General features: G+C 46.9%; 1 protein-coding gene across 2 annotated transcripts; it reads left to right on the top strand.

Moving 5' to 3' along the window:
* The first annotated feature begins 1571 nt into the window (after window positions 1-1571).
* Window positions 1572-14151, top strand: LOC119652380. 2 transcript variants are annotated; one of them, XM_038056478.1, is made up of 6 exons: window positions 1572-2194; window positions 2280-3293; window positions 3357-3437; window positions 9050-9241; window positions 13806-13941; window positions 13995-14151. In XM_038056478.1, exons 1-6 carry the CDS (start codon window positions 2009-2011, stop codon window positions 14111-14113), a joined length of 1728 nt encoding a protein of 575 aa, XP_037912406.1. In that variant the 5' UTR covers window positions 1572-2008; the 3' UTR covers window positions 14114-14151. The 2 variants fall into 2 exon arrangements, with proteins under 2 accessions (XP_037912406.1, XP_037912405.1); XM_038056477.1 differs by having other exon boundaries at window positions 1575-2194; window positions 2277-3293.
* The last annotated feature ends 1949 nt before the right edge of the window (window positions 14152-16100 follow it).

The raw sequence follows: 16100 nt of genomic DNA, 5'->3' as shown, positions 1-16100 counted from the left end.
GAACCGAACGCACGATGAGATTGATTACTTCCTTACCCAGCTTCTAAGTGAGCATGGAGGTTTTCAGTGTTACCTGTACCGGATCGGGAAGGCGCGGTCTCCTGATTGTGTGTTCTGCAATGGAGTGGCGGACGACGCTGGACACAACTTTTTCTCTTGCGAGAGGTGGGACGGCTTTCGTCAGCAGCTTTATGCACACATAGGGGAGCTCTCTCCAGACAACATTGCCAGAGAGATGCTGAAGAGCGCTGGCAGCTGGAATCGTATTGCGCATTATGTTCGGGCTCTTTTTATTGCGAGGAAGATTGAACTCTACCGGTAGAGGGGTCGGATGGCAAGGGGTTCCCTGAAGTGACAACTCCCTTGCTTGACTTGAAGGCTCCCAAAGCCGGGAGGGCGGGAGGGCTAGCCCGAAGTAATAATATGTCAAACGGTTCCAGGCTAGTTCTCTGATGACAGGGAGGTATTTAGTTGATAGTCCGACAGTGTACTATTGCCGGATTCGTAAATGCATTCACCTACCCTACTCCCTAAAAAAAACCGGTGTCTCCACCGAAGTGTCCTTTCTCGGCTTTTCCCTGTGCACGTGCACCGGTATCTTGCCAAATCGATAGTTGATATGACAACTCCGACGTTTGAATGCCTCCAGGGTTTGGTTATCTACTCCGGAGGAGTCTATCCTTGCCCTCAACCTTACTTCTGAAGACTCTCCATAATCGCACATGGAGATCCTAATTCTGAGCGATTAGGAGGCCCATGAGATCTTCTGTCCGAAAGCATATCCAGATGAACACAAGTTTCGCAGTCCATCCCTTGCACATCTCCCTAACGACAAGGTGTTTGATGGTTTCCTGCTGCTCACGAGTGAGTATTTGTTCGGGAAATATTTTTGTCTAACGGTGGGCTTCCTGATTCCTGCCTTTATCCCTGACCTGCCCAGGTTTTCTCCACCTTGGGTTCAGGTTTGGATTTTTTGGGAATATTCCCTTCATGCGGGCTGATCTCTGCTGCTCCCCATTTTCTCGGCTCCGGTAAAGATGGCTTAGGTCTATCTTGAACCTTCTTAAGGGCCTCTTCTGGTTTCAGGACTTCCTTCAGGTAGCGCAGGTACACTTTATTGATTTTAGTTTTTTTTTTATTTTTATTGCTGGTACTCAGTTGATTCTCTCGAGTAAGGCGGTTAGGAGGTCCACCGTGTCATAGCCCCCGTAGCACGGTAAGGTCTAAGTTACTCACTGAGGCGACTAGATATCAGTGAGGTTCCGTTCGAATACAGTCAGTTACCCCCGACTGTAAACTGTCTAATGGGCACGGTACTTCGACTCCACAGTCTAGATCCGCAGCGTTTTGTTAATAGTAAAGTCACCTCGTACAGGGTGTGGCTATCACTACTCACTAACGATCTTGGTAGACGTGAGGCTTGGCCCCTAGAAAGCCACACATCACCCTAGAGAAGAGGCAGCTCACACTTAAAGAGAGATAGCTTGGCCTCAGGGAGCTATATTTCGCGTCAGTCAACTTTTAAATGGGAAAACGGCGCGGCAAAGCGTATTTGAGCCACTTTCCCGCCTGTTGCAACCAACTTCCAGTCCTCGACCATTCCAATGGCAACAAACTGCCATTGTGAACTTACACCAAGTATCACGGCAGCTGTCAGAATTTTTTTTATCAATTTACTTCTCAGCTGTCGTTTTTGATATTTTTTCTTGTTTATGACCGCACTCCGCTCCGCTCAAGTGCATCGTAATTCCTCTTAATTACGATAAATCTTTGCGCAAAGCCATTCATAAACAATATCACCAACGACGTCGGGGCGTTTTCCTGTAGTTTTAGAGGAATTTTAACGCGTCAAATAGGAACGAAAACCTGAATGCGATTTGCTCAAGTGTCAGCCAAAGTGTTTTTCGGGCGATAAGTCATTGGATTTGCACGGGAAATTCGCGAGCAGCGGTGCAAGGCTATCATGTCTTTGATATTCGTCGGAGCCCTGCAGCAGTTCGGTTGAGTGATGGGTGACTTTGGCGAGAAAGCTTTCCAGTTCGAAGGATTAATGTCGACGATTCTGCGACTGAAGAACATCAACAACAACGGCCAGGACGCGAGTTGTTGCGAATTGAACGGCTGTCACGCAATGAAACCTTGCGACGCCCAGGCCGACAAGCGAAAACTCAATGGGGACTACGACGGCATTCAGGTGAGTTGATTTTTCCGAAGAAGCATTCGGTCCGGGATGTAGCGAGGGTGATAATTGCTTTGCGTCTGCTCTGCTCCCCAAGGAGGTTTTGAACGAGAACGGCGCAAACGAGGCCGGTGACATGGCAACGGGGCGGTTCAACGACGAGGATATCCCTGCGGCGCGGTCGAACAACTCAAGCACGAGCAACTCAACCGGAAACCTGTCCATCAGCCAAGAGGACTATGACGACGACGATGAGGTGATTTTCCTAGCAAACCAGCAGTTTGCCGACGACGAAATATCGGAGCAATCGGACGATTGTGTCTACGCATATCGGGGGGCGGACTTCGACGCTCTCGAGTACCGCAATAACAACAATGTTGACGATGAGACTGATTTTTTAGAAATGGATTTCGAACCGGACCCGGCGTCCGAGATCGATAACACCACGAACGAATGCCATACTGGCTGCCGCAACTACAATGCGGAGACCTCAGCCGATGAGATCCTGCTGCCAATACAAATGCTCGATGAAGCCGCGAACGGGCAGAAGATCCGTTCGAACTTTAACTCGAATTGTTTACAGCCAAACGCGGCTGTCGCACCGGACGACTGGCGCAACGCCGCTCGAAATCAGAACAACATATCAACCGAAGGGGAGGGTGATGCGGAAGTTCCTGAACATTTTAAATTCACCGGCGCCAAGCCGAAGAAACAGTTGGCGGACAGGTGCGCGCTGGCGCCTCAACCTGCCTCGCCACGGAAGCAATTGCTCCCCGCAATAGATACCAAAGGAAAGGATGAGATTCCCGCGAGGAGTCCGATCTACGTGAATGGGGACGCTGTTACCAGTGACCCGGACGAGCCATGTCTTGATTGTTTGGAGAATGAGTTTCTGTCGACGACGGTCGGGAGGAAGATGGAGGCCACATTTTGCCGGAAGTGCCGGCGAAGAAGAGCAAACACTGATTTTGAGCGGAAAGCGGTTGATACGCCGAACGGATTTGGACGGGAGTTCATGCCGTTTGATGATTCGAGACTTTTGTCGAAATCGAGTGCATTTGAGGTGAGATATCCGAATCAAGAGGATTTTGTGGCGAACCAGAGTGTGGATAGTGTAAGTTTGCTTGAAATTGCCAGGACAGGCGGTTGCTGTAATATTTCTCGCATTTGCTTTCAGATGCTACTTAAGAGATCTGGCAAGGAGAGTGTTACGTTTTCGAGCGTGAATGTCGATGAGAAAGTTATAATTCAAGCACTTGTAAGTATTTTTCTAGAAACATTTTTCAGAAGCCACTGTGCCGTCTCTTAATGATTTCGTTGCCTGGAAGATAGGGGAGTTCGATGTGCGGAAAAATTCACAAAACTTATGTGTTGTTTTCGTCCCCTCATGGCTTTTCTCCACCCTGTTCCTCCACTGAACAAGTAAGTTGCTCGCTCCACCACAATATTTCACTCCCCGCGTCAATCTGCTTTGCTTGGAACCAGACGCACGGCTCCATCAGCTCAGTTGTCGCAAGTAATAATGGTCACATCGTGGGACTCTCCTCCAGGCTGCGCTTTCTTCACGGAAGAAAGGCGTTAGCCTGTCAAGGAGACCCTTTTGACGGTGTCCCCGACACTGAGGCTATAATGGCGTATGCCTTGCTCGAGAACTTCGAAACGGCAGTCGTAAGGTGACTGCACTGACTTCCAGGGGACGACCGCCCCAATTAGGACATGCGTACAGGATTCAAGATCCTCGGACACGTTAGCTATGGTTTTTGCCTGGTTTGCGGGTAAGTGCTGTAGTTTCGTTGAACAGATTTCCGTCGGTTGAAAAAGAAGGTCAAAGGCTGCCAGATTTGGTTCACCATTTGGTGAAGAGCAGCACCTACGGCAATGTCTGAGACATGCATGTCTGAGACATGCATAGACGAAGAGTTGAGTACCACACTGGCCTCAAGAAGCCGTTGAAAAATGCACTCAAGGAGGAAGACGCGACCAGAACATCTTCCAAATATACGAAACAGAGAGTAGAGCAGAGTAGATGAATCTGTGACGCGGCAGACTAAATTTTAATTTTCTGTGTGGAAGTGCAGCTACCGCACAAAAGATGCCACCACTAGAGCTCTCCACAGCGGGTGGCCACTGGACTCGCTAGACCGCGTTGCCATGCCCGGAAACCGAGTCGATTGGAGATGAAGCGAGACTCGCCAGCTGCGGAAGTTTCGGTGCTTCCCGTGCCCCGACACCACCGATTAATACCACAAAATTTGAAACCCACAGCAGCGAACTCCTCACAAATAAATACCTACAGGTACAGGCAAGTGGACGTGAGTCTTGGTCTGCGTAGAACGTTTTCTTGGCGGTTTATCCTAGCGGACGTCGGCTTCCACATTTTAGGTACAGACTTCTTGTGTTCTTGTGTCACTTATAGACCTCACAACCAGCCTCATTACATTACCGACACTCATGTTCGGGCACTCCTCGCAAACCTTTCAAAGGTTTATCCACTCGGTCCTGCGAAATCTTGATTTCTGTTTCGTATACCTGGATGATGTTTTGGTCGCTGCTTCCTCAGAGTCTGAACATTTGGCTCATCTCGAGTACATTTTCCAACGTCTCCTGGAGACCGGACTAGTCCTAAACGTGGGCAAATGCAAGTTTCTCCAGAATCAGGTGAGATTCCTCGGTCATTCGATTAAACTTGACGGAACCCAATCCGACCTAGACAAGGCGCAAGCAATTTCAAGCTTCCCGCGTACTATGACAGTGAAAGAGCTGCGGAGGCTCTTGGGCATGCTAAACTTCTATCGTCGTTTCCTGCCTAAGGCCACCCACCACCAGTCTGTTTTGAACGCGTACTTGTCTAGCCCCAAAACCAAGGACACATGAGTGATTGTGCGGTCTGGTGAGGCTGTCCAGGCGTTTGAAAAATCCGGACAGCAGCTGGTTGATGCTACACTCTTGTCATTACCTTAAGAAGATGCACCCCTAGCTGTATTCGTTGATGCCTGTGACGTCGCAATAGGTGCTGCTCTTCAGCAAAAGGTGAATCAAGTCTGACAACCGTTGAGTTTCTTCTCTAAGCAGGTGAACTCCGCTCAACGGAACTACACCACTTACGATTGAGGGCTGTTCGCCGTGTACTTGAGCATCAAATAATTCCGTTTCTCCCTAGAAGACAGGCCGTTCACGGACCACAAGCCTCTAACGTATGCTTGAAAACAAAAGCCCGACAGAGCGTCACCTTCGACACCTGAGCTTCATAAGCCAGTACACTTCTGACATACAACACGTGTCCGGTAAGAACAACATAGTTGCTGACGCTTGGTTACGTATCTCCGAGGTAAATATCCCCGCCTCAGTCGACTTTCTGGCTATTGTCAAGGCACAAGAAGATGACGCAGTATTTTAGAGCCTCAAGTCCAACTCCAAATACAAATTTCGGAAGTTGCCTATCTTCGACTCGAACCTCACTATTTTTTGAGAAGACTCGGAGAAGAGACCTCGGCCATACATTCCGGCTACTTTTCGCAAGGAAGTGTTCCATGCAGTTCACGATTTGGCGCACCCAGGCATCAGGACAACGAATCGTTTAGTTACCGGAAAATAATTCTGGCCCGCTATGAACAAGGACATCGGCTCCTGGGCCAGAGAGTGCATCGCGTGCCAAAAGTGTAAGATTACCATGCATGTAAGAAAAGAAGTGGACTCGTTCTCTCGAACGACAAGCGGTTTCATACGATCCATCTCGATCTAATAGACCTTTTGCGAGATTCACATGGTTTCAAGAATTGCCTCACAATCAACGACGAGTTCACGCGGTGGCCTGAAGCGATACCTCTGGCTGACATTACAGAACAATATTGTGCCGAAGCCCTCTGTCGAGAGTGGGTCCCGCACAGTGATAATCACTGATCAGGGAATATATTTTGAGTGCACACTTTTCTCGGAGCTCTGCAAAGTCCTGGAATTTAAACGCCACAGGACCACAGCATACCACTCGCTAGAACGGATGCTAGAACGTTGGCACCAGACGCTGAAATCCGCCATCGTGGCCCGCGACGATCCGTCCTGGACGCAGGTCTTGCTTCTCGCCCTACTTGACCTCCGAATAGCTATCCGGGAAAAGTTTGCTGTCATCCCCGCGGAGCTGGTTTAGGGGGAGAGCCTGAGGCTCCCGAGTGACCCGGTCTTTGACAGGAGATCGAGTCTCACAGACTCAGGATTGCTGCATCTGTTGAGAGAAAACTTAAAAAGAATCAAACCGACCCCACCAGTAGCCAGCGCACCCAAAGTGCTCGATAAATTTACGCACGTCCTGGTCAGGACGGATGTCGTCCGGAAGCCGGTGCAACCGCCTTATGAGGGCCCATATCGTGTGCTCGAGCGGGGAAAGCGTTTTTTCCAGCTCGAGATTGGAGGCTACCCAATAACGGTCTCTTTATCTAGACTAAAGCCATTCTTTCCATCTGACACAACTCCTAACCAACGGCGCGTACGCTTTAACATTTGAATGGAGCCACATTCCGGGTTTAGTCGCTAAAAACCCAGGTTTCAGCTGGGGTCGGAGTGATGTGGCGCGACAGCCTGAATTTTAATTTTCTGTGCGAAAGTGTAGTCTTTTCTCTAGCACGGAAAGAAAGAGTTTCTGTTTAGAATCTGGGACAGGGGAAGGCCTTTAACCTAGAAGAGACGGCCCATTTGGGCCCGCCTCGAACGTCGAGCTTGAACGAGTGCATGCCTCATTACAGAACTCTAAAGGGCCCTCGTATGTTGGTTGTAGCGGACTCCGAGGAGCATCCACCCTAATGAGGACCTGTGTACACATCTCGAGGTCCCTGGAGGTGTTGACCTTCGTTGTCGCATTTCGGAACGATGGAGTTGGCTGCAGCTTTAGAACCGCGTCTCTTAGCAGATGCAGCATTCCAGAGTCACTTAACCCTGCTCTGATGTCCAGCACAGAGTCGGCGGAGAGGCGCAGATTCTCCCCGTATACCAGCTCCGCAGGGCTGGCCGTGAACTCCTCTCGTTGGGCCGTGCAGGGACCTAGGTGGACGAAAGGCAAGGACTGCGACCACGTCGGAGGCCGGTACCAACGTTCCAGCGTACCATTGGACTGTGGATGGCATGCAGTAGTCGTACGCCGTTTGAAGCCAAGGAGCTTGCCTAACTCCGCAAAATGAGTAGATTCGTATTGCATTCCCTGGTTGGTGATGTTTACGGCTGGTACACCAAAGCGCGAAATCGACTCTCGACAGCGAACCGTAATGTCAGACAGAGGTATTGTTTCAGGGCACCGCGTAAACCTGTCGATGATTGTAAGGCAATACTTGTATCCGTTTGAGTCTCGCAAAAGACCGATGATGTCGAGATGGATGGTGTGGAAGCGTTCGATTGACGAACACGCCTACTTCCTTTCGTATCTGCTTGTTGACCTTGCACTTCTGTCATGCGATGCACTGTCTGGCCCAAGAGTTTACGTCCTTGTTCATGGACGGCCAGTAGTATTTTTCAGTAACTAACAGGTTGGTCGTTCTGATGCCTGGATGTGCAAGGTCGTGTATTGCGTGAGATACTTCCTTGCGAAAATCGGCCGGAATGAATGGCCTGGGTTCCTTATCTGAGGAAATTGAACTTGAATTTGTATTTGGAGTTTGCCTTCCGCTTCTGAAGCTCTGCGTCGTCTTTTTGTGCCTTGGCGATTGTCGTATAATCGACAACGGCGGGGACTGTGACCTCCGAGATTCGAGACAAAGTGTCTGCAACAACATTGTCTTTTCCAGACACGTGTTGGATATCAGAAGTGAACTGGCTGATATAACTCAAAAGCCGAAGTTGGCGAGGGAACGCTTTGTCGGGCTTTTATCTAAGCGCGAAAGTAAGGGGTTGGTGGTCTGTGAATACGGTGCGGCCTGCCCTCAAGGGAGAAATGAAAGTATTTTATAGCTGCGAGTAGCTGACGATCGTGGGCGCTGTAGTTGCGTTGATCTAGGTTGAGCTGTTTTGAAAAAAAAGCTCAACGGTCATTGGTGAAGAGCGGTGCATACCGCTGTATATGAGGGAATGACGAACACAGCTAGGGGTGCATCTGGTTCAGGAAATGCTAGTAGTGTTGGATCAACAAGCTGCTGTTTGACTGTCTCGAACGCATGGACGGCCTCAGCAGACCACGAACCTTGCGGGAGTCTTTGGTTTTGGGCCCAGACAAGTAGACATTAAGGATCGCTTGGTGATGAACGGCCTTGGGTAAGAAACGACGATAGAAGTTTAACATGCCCAAGAACCTTAAGCTCTTAACAGCCTCAACCTTGTCTGGGTCAGGTTGGATACCGTCAGGGGTTAGTAAGTGGCCTAGACATCTCCATTTTTCCACGTTTAGGACTAGTTCGATCTTAACGCGACGTTGAAAAATGCACTCGATATGGTCCAAGTGCTCAGATTCGGACGAAGAAGCGACGAAAACATTATCCATATAAACAAAACAAAAGTTCAAGTTTCGCAGGACAGAGTGAATGAACCTCTGGAAAGTCTGTGCAGCGTTGCATAAGCTAAAAGTCATCCTGGTGAACTCGAAGATTCCGAAAGGTGTGCAGAAAACCGTTTTCGGTATGTCTTCGGGAACAACAAGGATTAGGTGATATGCCTTGGCCAGATCCAAGGTCGTGGAAATAGGGTGGTTTGTCTGGGGTGATACTGGACGCACTTAGCATTCTTTACATTATTGCTACAGAAAACTGTGGGAGTTATTATTTAAATAATACGAAATTGTACAGAACTGTCATTATTTTAATCTTTATCAAACAAAAATGATTTTTCTTCAATTTTTGTTTAAAAAATGCTGTTTTGATCCTTTCGTTAATTTCCTCTTTCCTTTTTTCTTTTCAGGACCATATTAATGTAAGCTTCGATAAGACTATTATTAAGAAACATTTTGAAAATCTGAATAATTTTCAACCGCATTTTGATAATGTTACGGAACTTATCCTGTATACTTCAAAGAGGAACTGTGATTATAAGAAGATAATTAAGCTCGTCAAGTTAGCGTGTAATGATGAGGTGGATATAAAATTCACAAGGGTAAGTTTTAGATTTGGTTTCATATTTATATTTGAAGGAAAAAGGATTTTATTGAAAGAATATATACAAGCAGGTCAAGAGGGGTGAATATCGAACATATAAAGAGAGTGCGAAGATTTAAAAAGCATGAAAACGTACAACATTCTTTTGAATCCGATTCGTCTCCTTCTGAATTCCACTACAAGGTTGAAAATTAGTTCGATGACCGTCAACTTAGTAGTATGAATTGCTTGTTAAAGAATTCACTGAGCCACAGTGTTGGGTCCCAGTTCTTCGCTATCCAGAGCTCAGATGCGAGATTTCATTCGTTTTGCTTACTTCCTCAACTTCAGTTGCGCTGACAGGTGGAACTGCTTTAAATGGCGGCGTTTGATCAACACCTGGTCAATTTGGTTAAAACTGATCGCATCTGGAGAGGTCCATGTTTGTTTGTGGACCGCTTTCGGCACAAAGCAGGTACTTCCAATAGTCACTTCTAACACCACATGATGTCCTTATGTAGGCTATCCGAGCCAACGTATCACCTCGTTTCTCTCTGCAACTTAGACTATTCTTTGACCGCCAGAGCAACACATGAAAGAGAAAAATATCACGTGCTATATCGTGGTAAAATTTTTGTAGAATTTGAAGCGGAATTCAGCAAGGTAGTATTCTGTAACTAAAGTGTTCCTTTCCGTTATCGACAATGTCCTCCATGTTGCCTTGTCCGGGGAATGTGTGGTAATCAATTGGACTACGCTTATGACATTTGTTTGTTCTCTCACCGCGTAATGGATGCCACGGTGTACGAGGTCTGAGCAAAAAGTTTTAAGACTTTCTCAATAACTCTTTATTACAAATATTTACATTTGCTTTAAATTAATACTCCCCTTGGGAGCTAATACACTTTTTCTACCGGTGTTTCCACTTTTCCATGCATTTGGAAAACTTTTCCATGGATGCTGCTCCAGCGTTTTTTCCTTGATCTCTTCTATCGTTTGAAATCGCTCCCCTTTCATTGGATTTTTGAGTTTTGCGAACAGCCACGAGTCACACGGAGCCCGGTCAGGAGAATAGGGGGGATTGGAATGGTTGTCATCGAGTTTTTGGCAAAAAGCTCGCGAATGGGGACACGGTACACGCCCGCCTGTTGTTCACAATTCTGGCCTCTTCCGACGAATCTTTTGGCGCAAAGTTCTCAGGGTTTGGTAGTGTCGATAGCGATTGACTGTCTCACTTTGTGGGAGGAATTCATGATGGCTGAAATCCTTCGAATTGAAGAAAACAGGGAGGATCACTTTAACAGTTAATCTCACCCGCCGAGCTTTTTTGGTCTTGGTGAATTTTTTGACTTCTATTGGGACGACTGCAGTTTGATTTCCATGTCGTAGCCATAAACCCAAGACTCGTCATATGTAATGAGCATTTTCAAAAAGTTTCCATTAGCATTGGCCGTTTCCAATGTCTCCTGGCAAACCTCCAGACTGATCCTCTGTCATTAGTCGTGGAACTCTTCTCACCGCCTGACATGACCCAACGACGATTGGAACGCACAAGGGCATATACTTTGCCCACATGAAAGTTGTCAATTGAGAGGTTACTCAGGGCCGTATCAGCTGTCAACGTTGAAGACGCGCAATTTGCCTCTCGTATTTACCACAGTATCATGGATCACTTTTTCCAGCGCCAGGTTAAAAAGGGTGCACGATAGGACATCCCCTTGTCGTAGACCGATCCTGCTGCTTTTATCTGGCTTGGCACATTGGTCAGGGCCAGCCTAGTCAGCTTTATTAATTTGGTGTAGCCTAAAACTTGTATTTTAAAAGTGGTATCTTACCCTACCCGTCAAGTGGGTACAGTCTGAGGATCCTTTCAACCTTTTAATAAAAATGTATTTGGCTAGTTATGTTACCTGTAGCCAAGGTATCGAAGATGATAAAGTCTTGCATTCTATTTGCTGTTGTCCAGCTTCTTCCGTATTATGGCGTATATACATACTTTGGCGTCGTTCCCTCTTTCTCGAGATTTAGGCTTTTTATTCGGGTGCTAGTGAGTGGCTCTGATTACATTTCAAGTGGTCAGAAAAGTGAATAAAATCAGCATTCGGATCAGTTTATTCCTCCGAAAATTCTGCTATTGAGTTTTCAGACTCTACAATTTGTTTCCTATTTACTATGTTATTTTCGCAACAGAAATGTTTTCCATATCACACAAAGAACTTTGTAGTGTCACAACAGACGTCACGCGTTTTAACTACGCCCTCATCGGTCTCGACGAGGAGATCATCGGATTAGTTGGAAAACTGCTCCAACGTCAGGCTAAAGGAGCAGCTTAGGCGACTTTCAGTGAATAGGGAAGCTAAGCTAAATCACTTACTGAATGCGTTGACGCTAAGTGACTGTACCCCCAGCCAGTTGATTCGAGAAATGAGGCAGCTGGGTGGGGATAAGGTCGGTTCTGAGTTTTTGAAGTTCCTCTGGTTGCAGCGACTCCCGGAGAGCACTGGTGCCATCTTGGCCTGCGCGGACTCGGGGTCACTGGAGGTGTTGTCCGCTACGGCCGATAAGGTACACGAAGTGGAGGAGGCAGTGGAGGCAGGTGGGCGTGAGTCTTGGACTGCGCCGAACCTTTTCGTGGCGATTCGTTCTGGCGGATATTAGTACCCCCATTAAAGGCGCAGATTTCCTGTGTCACTATAGGTTGGTTGAAGGAGCTGTAGAACAAGGCATTAATAGACCCCGTAACGAGTTCACCAGGATGACTTGCTTGTGCAACGCCCCGCATACAGTCCAGACTTTCATCCACTCTGTCCTGTGAAATTTAAACTTTTGTTTCGTATACATGGATCATGTTTTGGTCGCTTCTTCCTCCGAATCGGAGCACTAGGACCATCTCCCGCCCATACGTTTAAAATGGTCACACGGCAGCTTGTTCATGCAACTCTGCTGACATTTCTTCGGCCAGATCCACTCCTAGTTGTATTCGCCGACACTTCAGACACAGCGGTAGACGCCATTCAATCGTTCAACTAACGGTTGAATCAGATCTGGCAACCATTGAACTTCTTTTTGAAGCAACTCAACATAGTTCAACGTGATTACAGCGCCTACGATTGTCAGTTACTCACCGCGTATCTCTCCATCAAATACTTCCCTTTCTCCCTTGAGAGGAGGCCATTCACATTATTCACGGACCATAAGCGACTCACTTTTGGTTTGAAACAAAAGCCCGAGAAAGCGTCCCCTCGCGAACTTCGACTCTTGAGTTTTATCGGCCTGTTCACTTCTGATATCCAGCACGTTTCTGGAAAAGAGAACGCATAGCTTCAGAGCCTGAAGGCAAACTCCAAATACAAGTTCAAGGAGTTTCCTATCTTTGGCTCAAACTCCTACTTACTCTGAGAGACCTCAGACAAGGGGCCTAGGCCATTCATTCTGGTCGATTTTCGCAGGGAAGTATTTAACGCAATATATGAATACGATGAACCGGTTAGTCACTGGAAAATACTTCTGGCCGTCCATGAACAAGGACCTAAACTCTTGGGCTAGCCTCTGAATGGCATTACAGCACAATCATATGCCAAGGCCCTCTGTCGAGAATAGATCCCTCGCTTTGGTGAATCAGCCATAATCATCACGGACCAGGGAATGCAGTTTGAATCTACTCTTTTCTCGGAGTTAGACAAGCTTCAAACGGCACAGGACTATTGCATGCCGTCCACAGTCCATTGGGATGGTGAACGTTGGCACCGGACATTAAAGGTCGCCTTAATGGCACGCGATCCGTGCTTTTCGTCCTCCTCGGTCTTCGCACAGCCCACCGAGAGGAGTTCACGGCCAGCCCCGCAGAGATGGTGTCCCTGCTGACTCTGTGCTGGACATCAGAGCAGGGTTGATCGACTCTGGCATGCTGCGTCTGCTCACAGACGCGGTTCCGAAGCTGCGTCCGACTCCATCTTCCCAACACATGGCAACGGAGGTCGACATCCCCAAGAACTTGGAGGCGTGTTCACAGGTCATTCGGGTTCCTCGGAGGTCGCCATACGAGGGCCCCTTTAAAGTTCTGGAGCGAGGTGGGCACTCTTTCAAATTTGACGTTCGTCTCGGACCCAAGTGGGTTTTGTTGTCGAGGTTAAAGGCTTTCGATGAGCCGGCGGACGCTTCGAAAAAACGCTCGCGAAGCGTCAGGTTCGTCCAGTAACCCCATTGGCGGGATAACGTGGTTGGGCTGCTCCGCTGAACCCCTACGGTTTCAGCTGGGGCAGAGTGATGTGGCGGCGCATCGGAGGCACGAACCACGAGCACATCGTCATGGTGAACTCGCCTCTGCCGACGTATTGAACTGACGGAAGTCCCGCGCGAAGAACTAATAATGAGCTCACTCTCACTCTCGATTTGACCGCCGGCGCGACCGGCTCATATATTGTAGAGTACATTGAGTAGCAATACGAAGTTTAATACCTTAATTAACTGCGTTTTGATTAGATTATTATTAAGTGGGAATTTTGTTCTTAATTCTAGAAAAAGTAGTGAATTTAGAATTGTATAAGAGGAGTTTGAAAATGTTTCTCATTTTCTACTTTCAGGATGCAAATGTTTCCAAAGAAACCGAAATTGTTCAAGTCCGAAGCTGCGATATTTTAGAAATGTGGACAATACAACAACAGAACTTAGAACAATTAAAGAGATTGAATAAGAAATTTATTCAGATGAATGTTTTAGGTAAGTCCTGCTGTTAACTCTTTTCCAATTCAACTAATCAATCACTTTTACAGGCAAAGTCATAAATTTAATTCGCCATGCACAACAGCGGAACACAAAATCCATAGAGGAGGAGTTTATAATAGTTCCCCAGTATTATAAGACCGGGTATATTTGTATAATAAAAAAGTAGTAATAAAACACAATTTTATATAAGATAACTTATGCGAATAGAAAATTCGAGTTTTCATTTTATTTTCAGTTGAAGTTTTCAGGTGTTTGGATTAAGTCAATTTGGTTTTATCAGGAAAGGTATGTTCTGTTACTCCAAACTGAATAAGATTTAACATTTCGTTTTGCCGAAACTTTTGGCCTCTATCTTTTATCTGGACCCTACTACTTTAATGATCACCATATACCAGGTGTACTCCTAATTAATTTCCGATTTTTTTGTGAATAAAACACATAATTCCAAGGGAACCGTAATAGTTATTTTATTCGAAATATTTTCCATCGCTTTATACACATTTTTTTCATTTCTGGTTTTTTTCTGGTAATTTGTGAATACCACACCAGTAGAATTGACTGTCTTTGGAAGTGAACCACTCAGTGAGCCATTTCAGCAAATTTTCGTACGAGTCGGAGCGCTTCTCAGAAAGTGCGTGGCCCAACGAGGCAAACCCGATGTGGCCAGGTCTGGTGAGTAACCCGCATGGTTAAGTACCTCCCACTTTAGTTTTTCCAGCGTGTCGCAAACGACTTTCGCCTTATGCGATGATGCATTGTCGGGGAGCAAAATCACCTTCTTCTGTTTTTCTCGGCTCGGTTCAAATCTTTCATTTGTTGCTTGTAGCGAATGGCGTTCACAGTTTCACCAGGTTTCAGCAGTTCAAAGTAGATCACACCGGTCTGGTCCCACCATACACACACCATGACCTTCCGACGATTTGGTCGTGCCGTCGATGTTGACGCCTCACCTGGACTCACCCACGATTTGTTGCGTTTAGGCTTCTCCAAGGAAATTCACTTTTCGTCGCCCGTAACAATACGATGGGGAAAAGACTTTCTTTTGTACCGTTGAAGCAGCATTTCACACATCACTTTTTGGGTCTCCATTTGTTTCTGGGGTCAGTTCATGCGGCACCCACTTTCCACACTTCTGAATTTTCCCCATGAATCGCAGACGTTTCGAAATTGCTTGCTGTTGAACTCCCAACGTATGTGCAAGCTGTCGTTGCGTTTGCGTGTTGTCTACATCCAATAATGCTTGCAATTCGGTGTTATCAAAGGATTTTCGCTTGCCGGAGCGTGCGGCGTCGTTTAGGTCAAAATCTCCATTTTTGAATTGTCGAAACTACGTTTCACATGTTCGAAATGTTAATGCACGGTCGCCATAAATTTCCACAAGTGGCTCTCGGGCACCTTTTTTCCTTGATTGAACATGAAAAGCAATGCATGGCGCATATGCTCGAAATTTGGTACGTACGCCGAGACTTTTGACGCGCAATAAAAACTTGCACAGTTTAGATACTCGATAAGAACTAAACAAAATGACAGGTATATGACCAACAGATCAGATTTTCTCTCTGCGGCAAGCGATGGAAAAACTGTTGGAATATGGACATCAGTTGCACAATCTTTTCATCGACTTTAAAGCCGCCTATGATAGCATAGCCAGGGTAAAACTGTACACGGCCATGAGAGAATTCGGTATCCCGACGAAATTAATAAGACTGACTAGGCTGACCCTGACCAATGTGCGAGGCCAGATAAAAGCAGCAGGATCACTCTCAAGACCATTCTACATCATCAACGGTCTACGACAAGGGGATGCCCTATCATGCGTCCTCTTTAACCTGGCCCTCGAGAAAGTGATCCGCGATGCTGATGTAAATGCAAGAGGTACGATCGTCTTTAAGTGCACCCAACCAGATCGAGCAGGCGGCCCACGGTGCGAGATCTTGGGCTGCGCATCAATGAAGGCAAGACAAAATATATGGTGGCAACGTCAGCACCGAAGACGAATCAACCAACAACATCAAACCGCACTGGTCAAACACAAACACGAAGAAGAATAAGGATAGGAGAATACAACTTTGAGACCGTTGACAATTTCTCCTATCTAGGGTCGAAAATCACAACCGATAACAGCTACCATGATGAAGAAATCCGCGCACGGT

Source organism: Hermetia illucens, chromosome 3 (genome assembly GCF_905115235.1).
Source record: "Hermetia illucens chromosome 3, iHerIll2.2.curated.20191125, whole genome shotgun sequence".
In the NCBI taxonomy this organism is placed as follows: Eukaryota; Metazoa; Arthropoda; class Insecta; order Diptera; family Stratiomyidae; genus Hermetia; species Hermetia illucens.
This window is presented reverse-complemented; position numbering and strand designations above follow the sequence as displayed.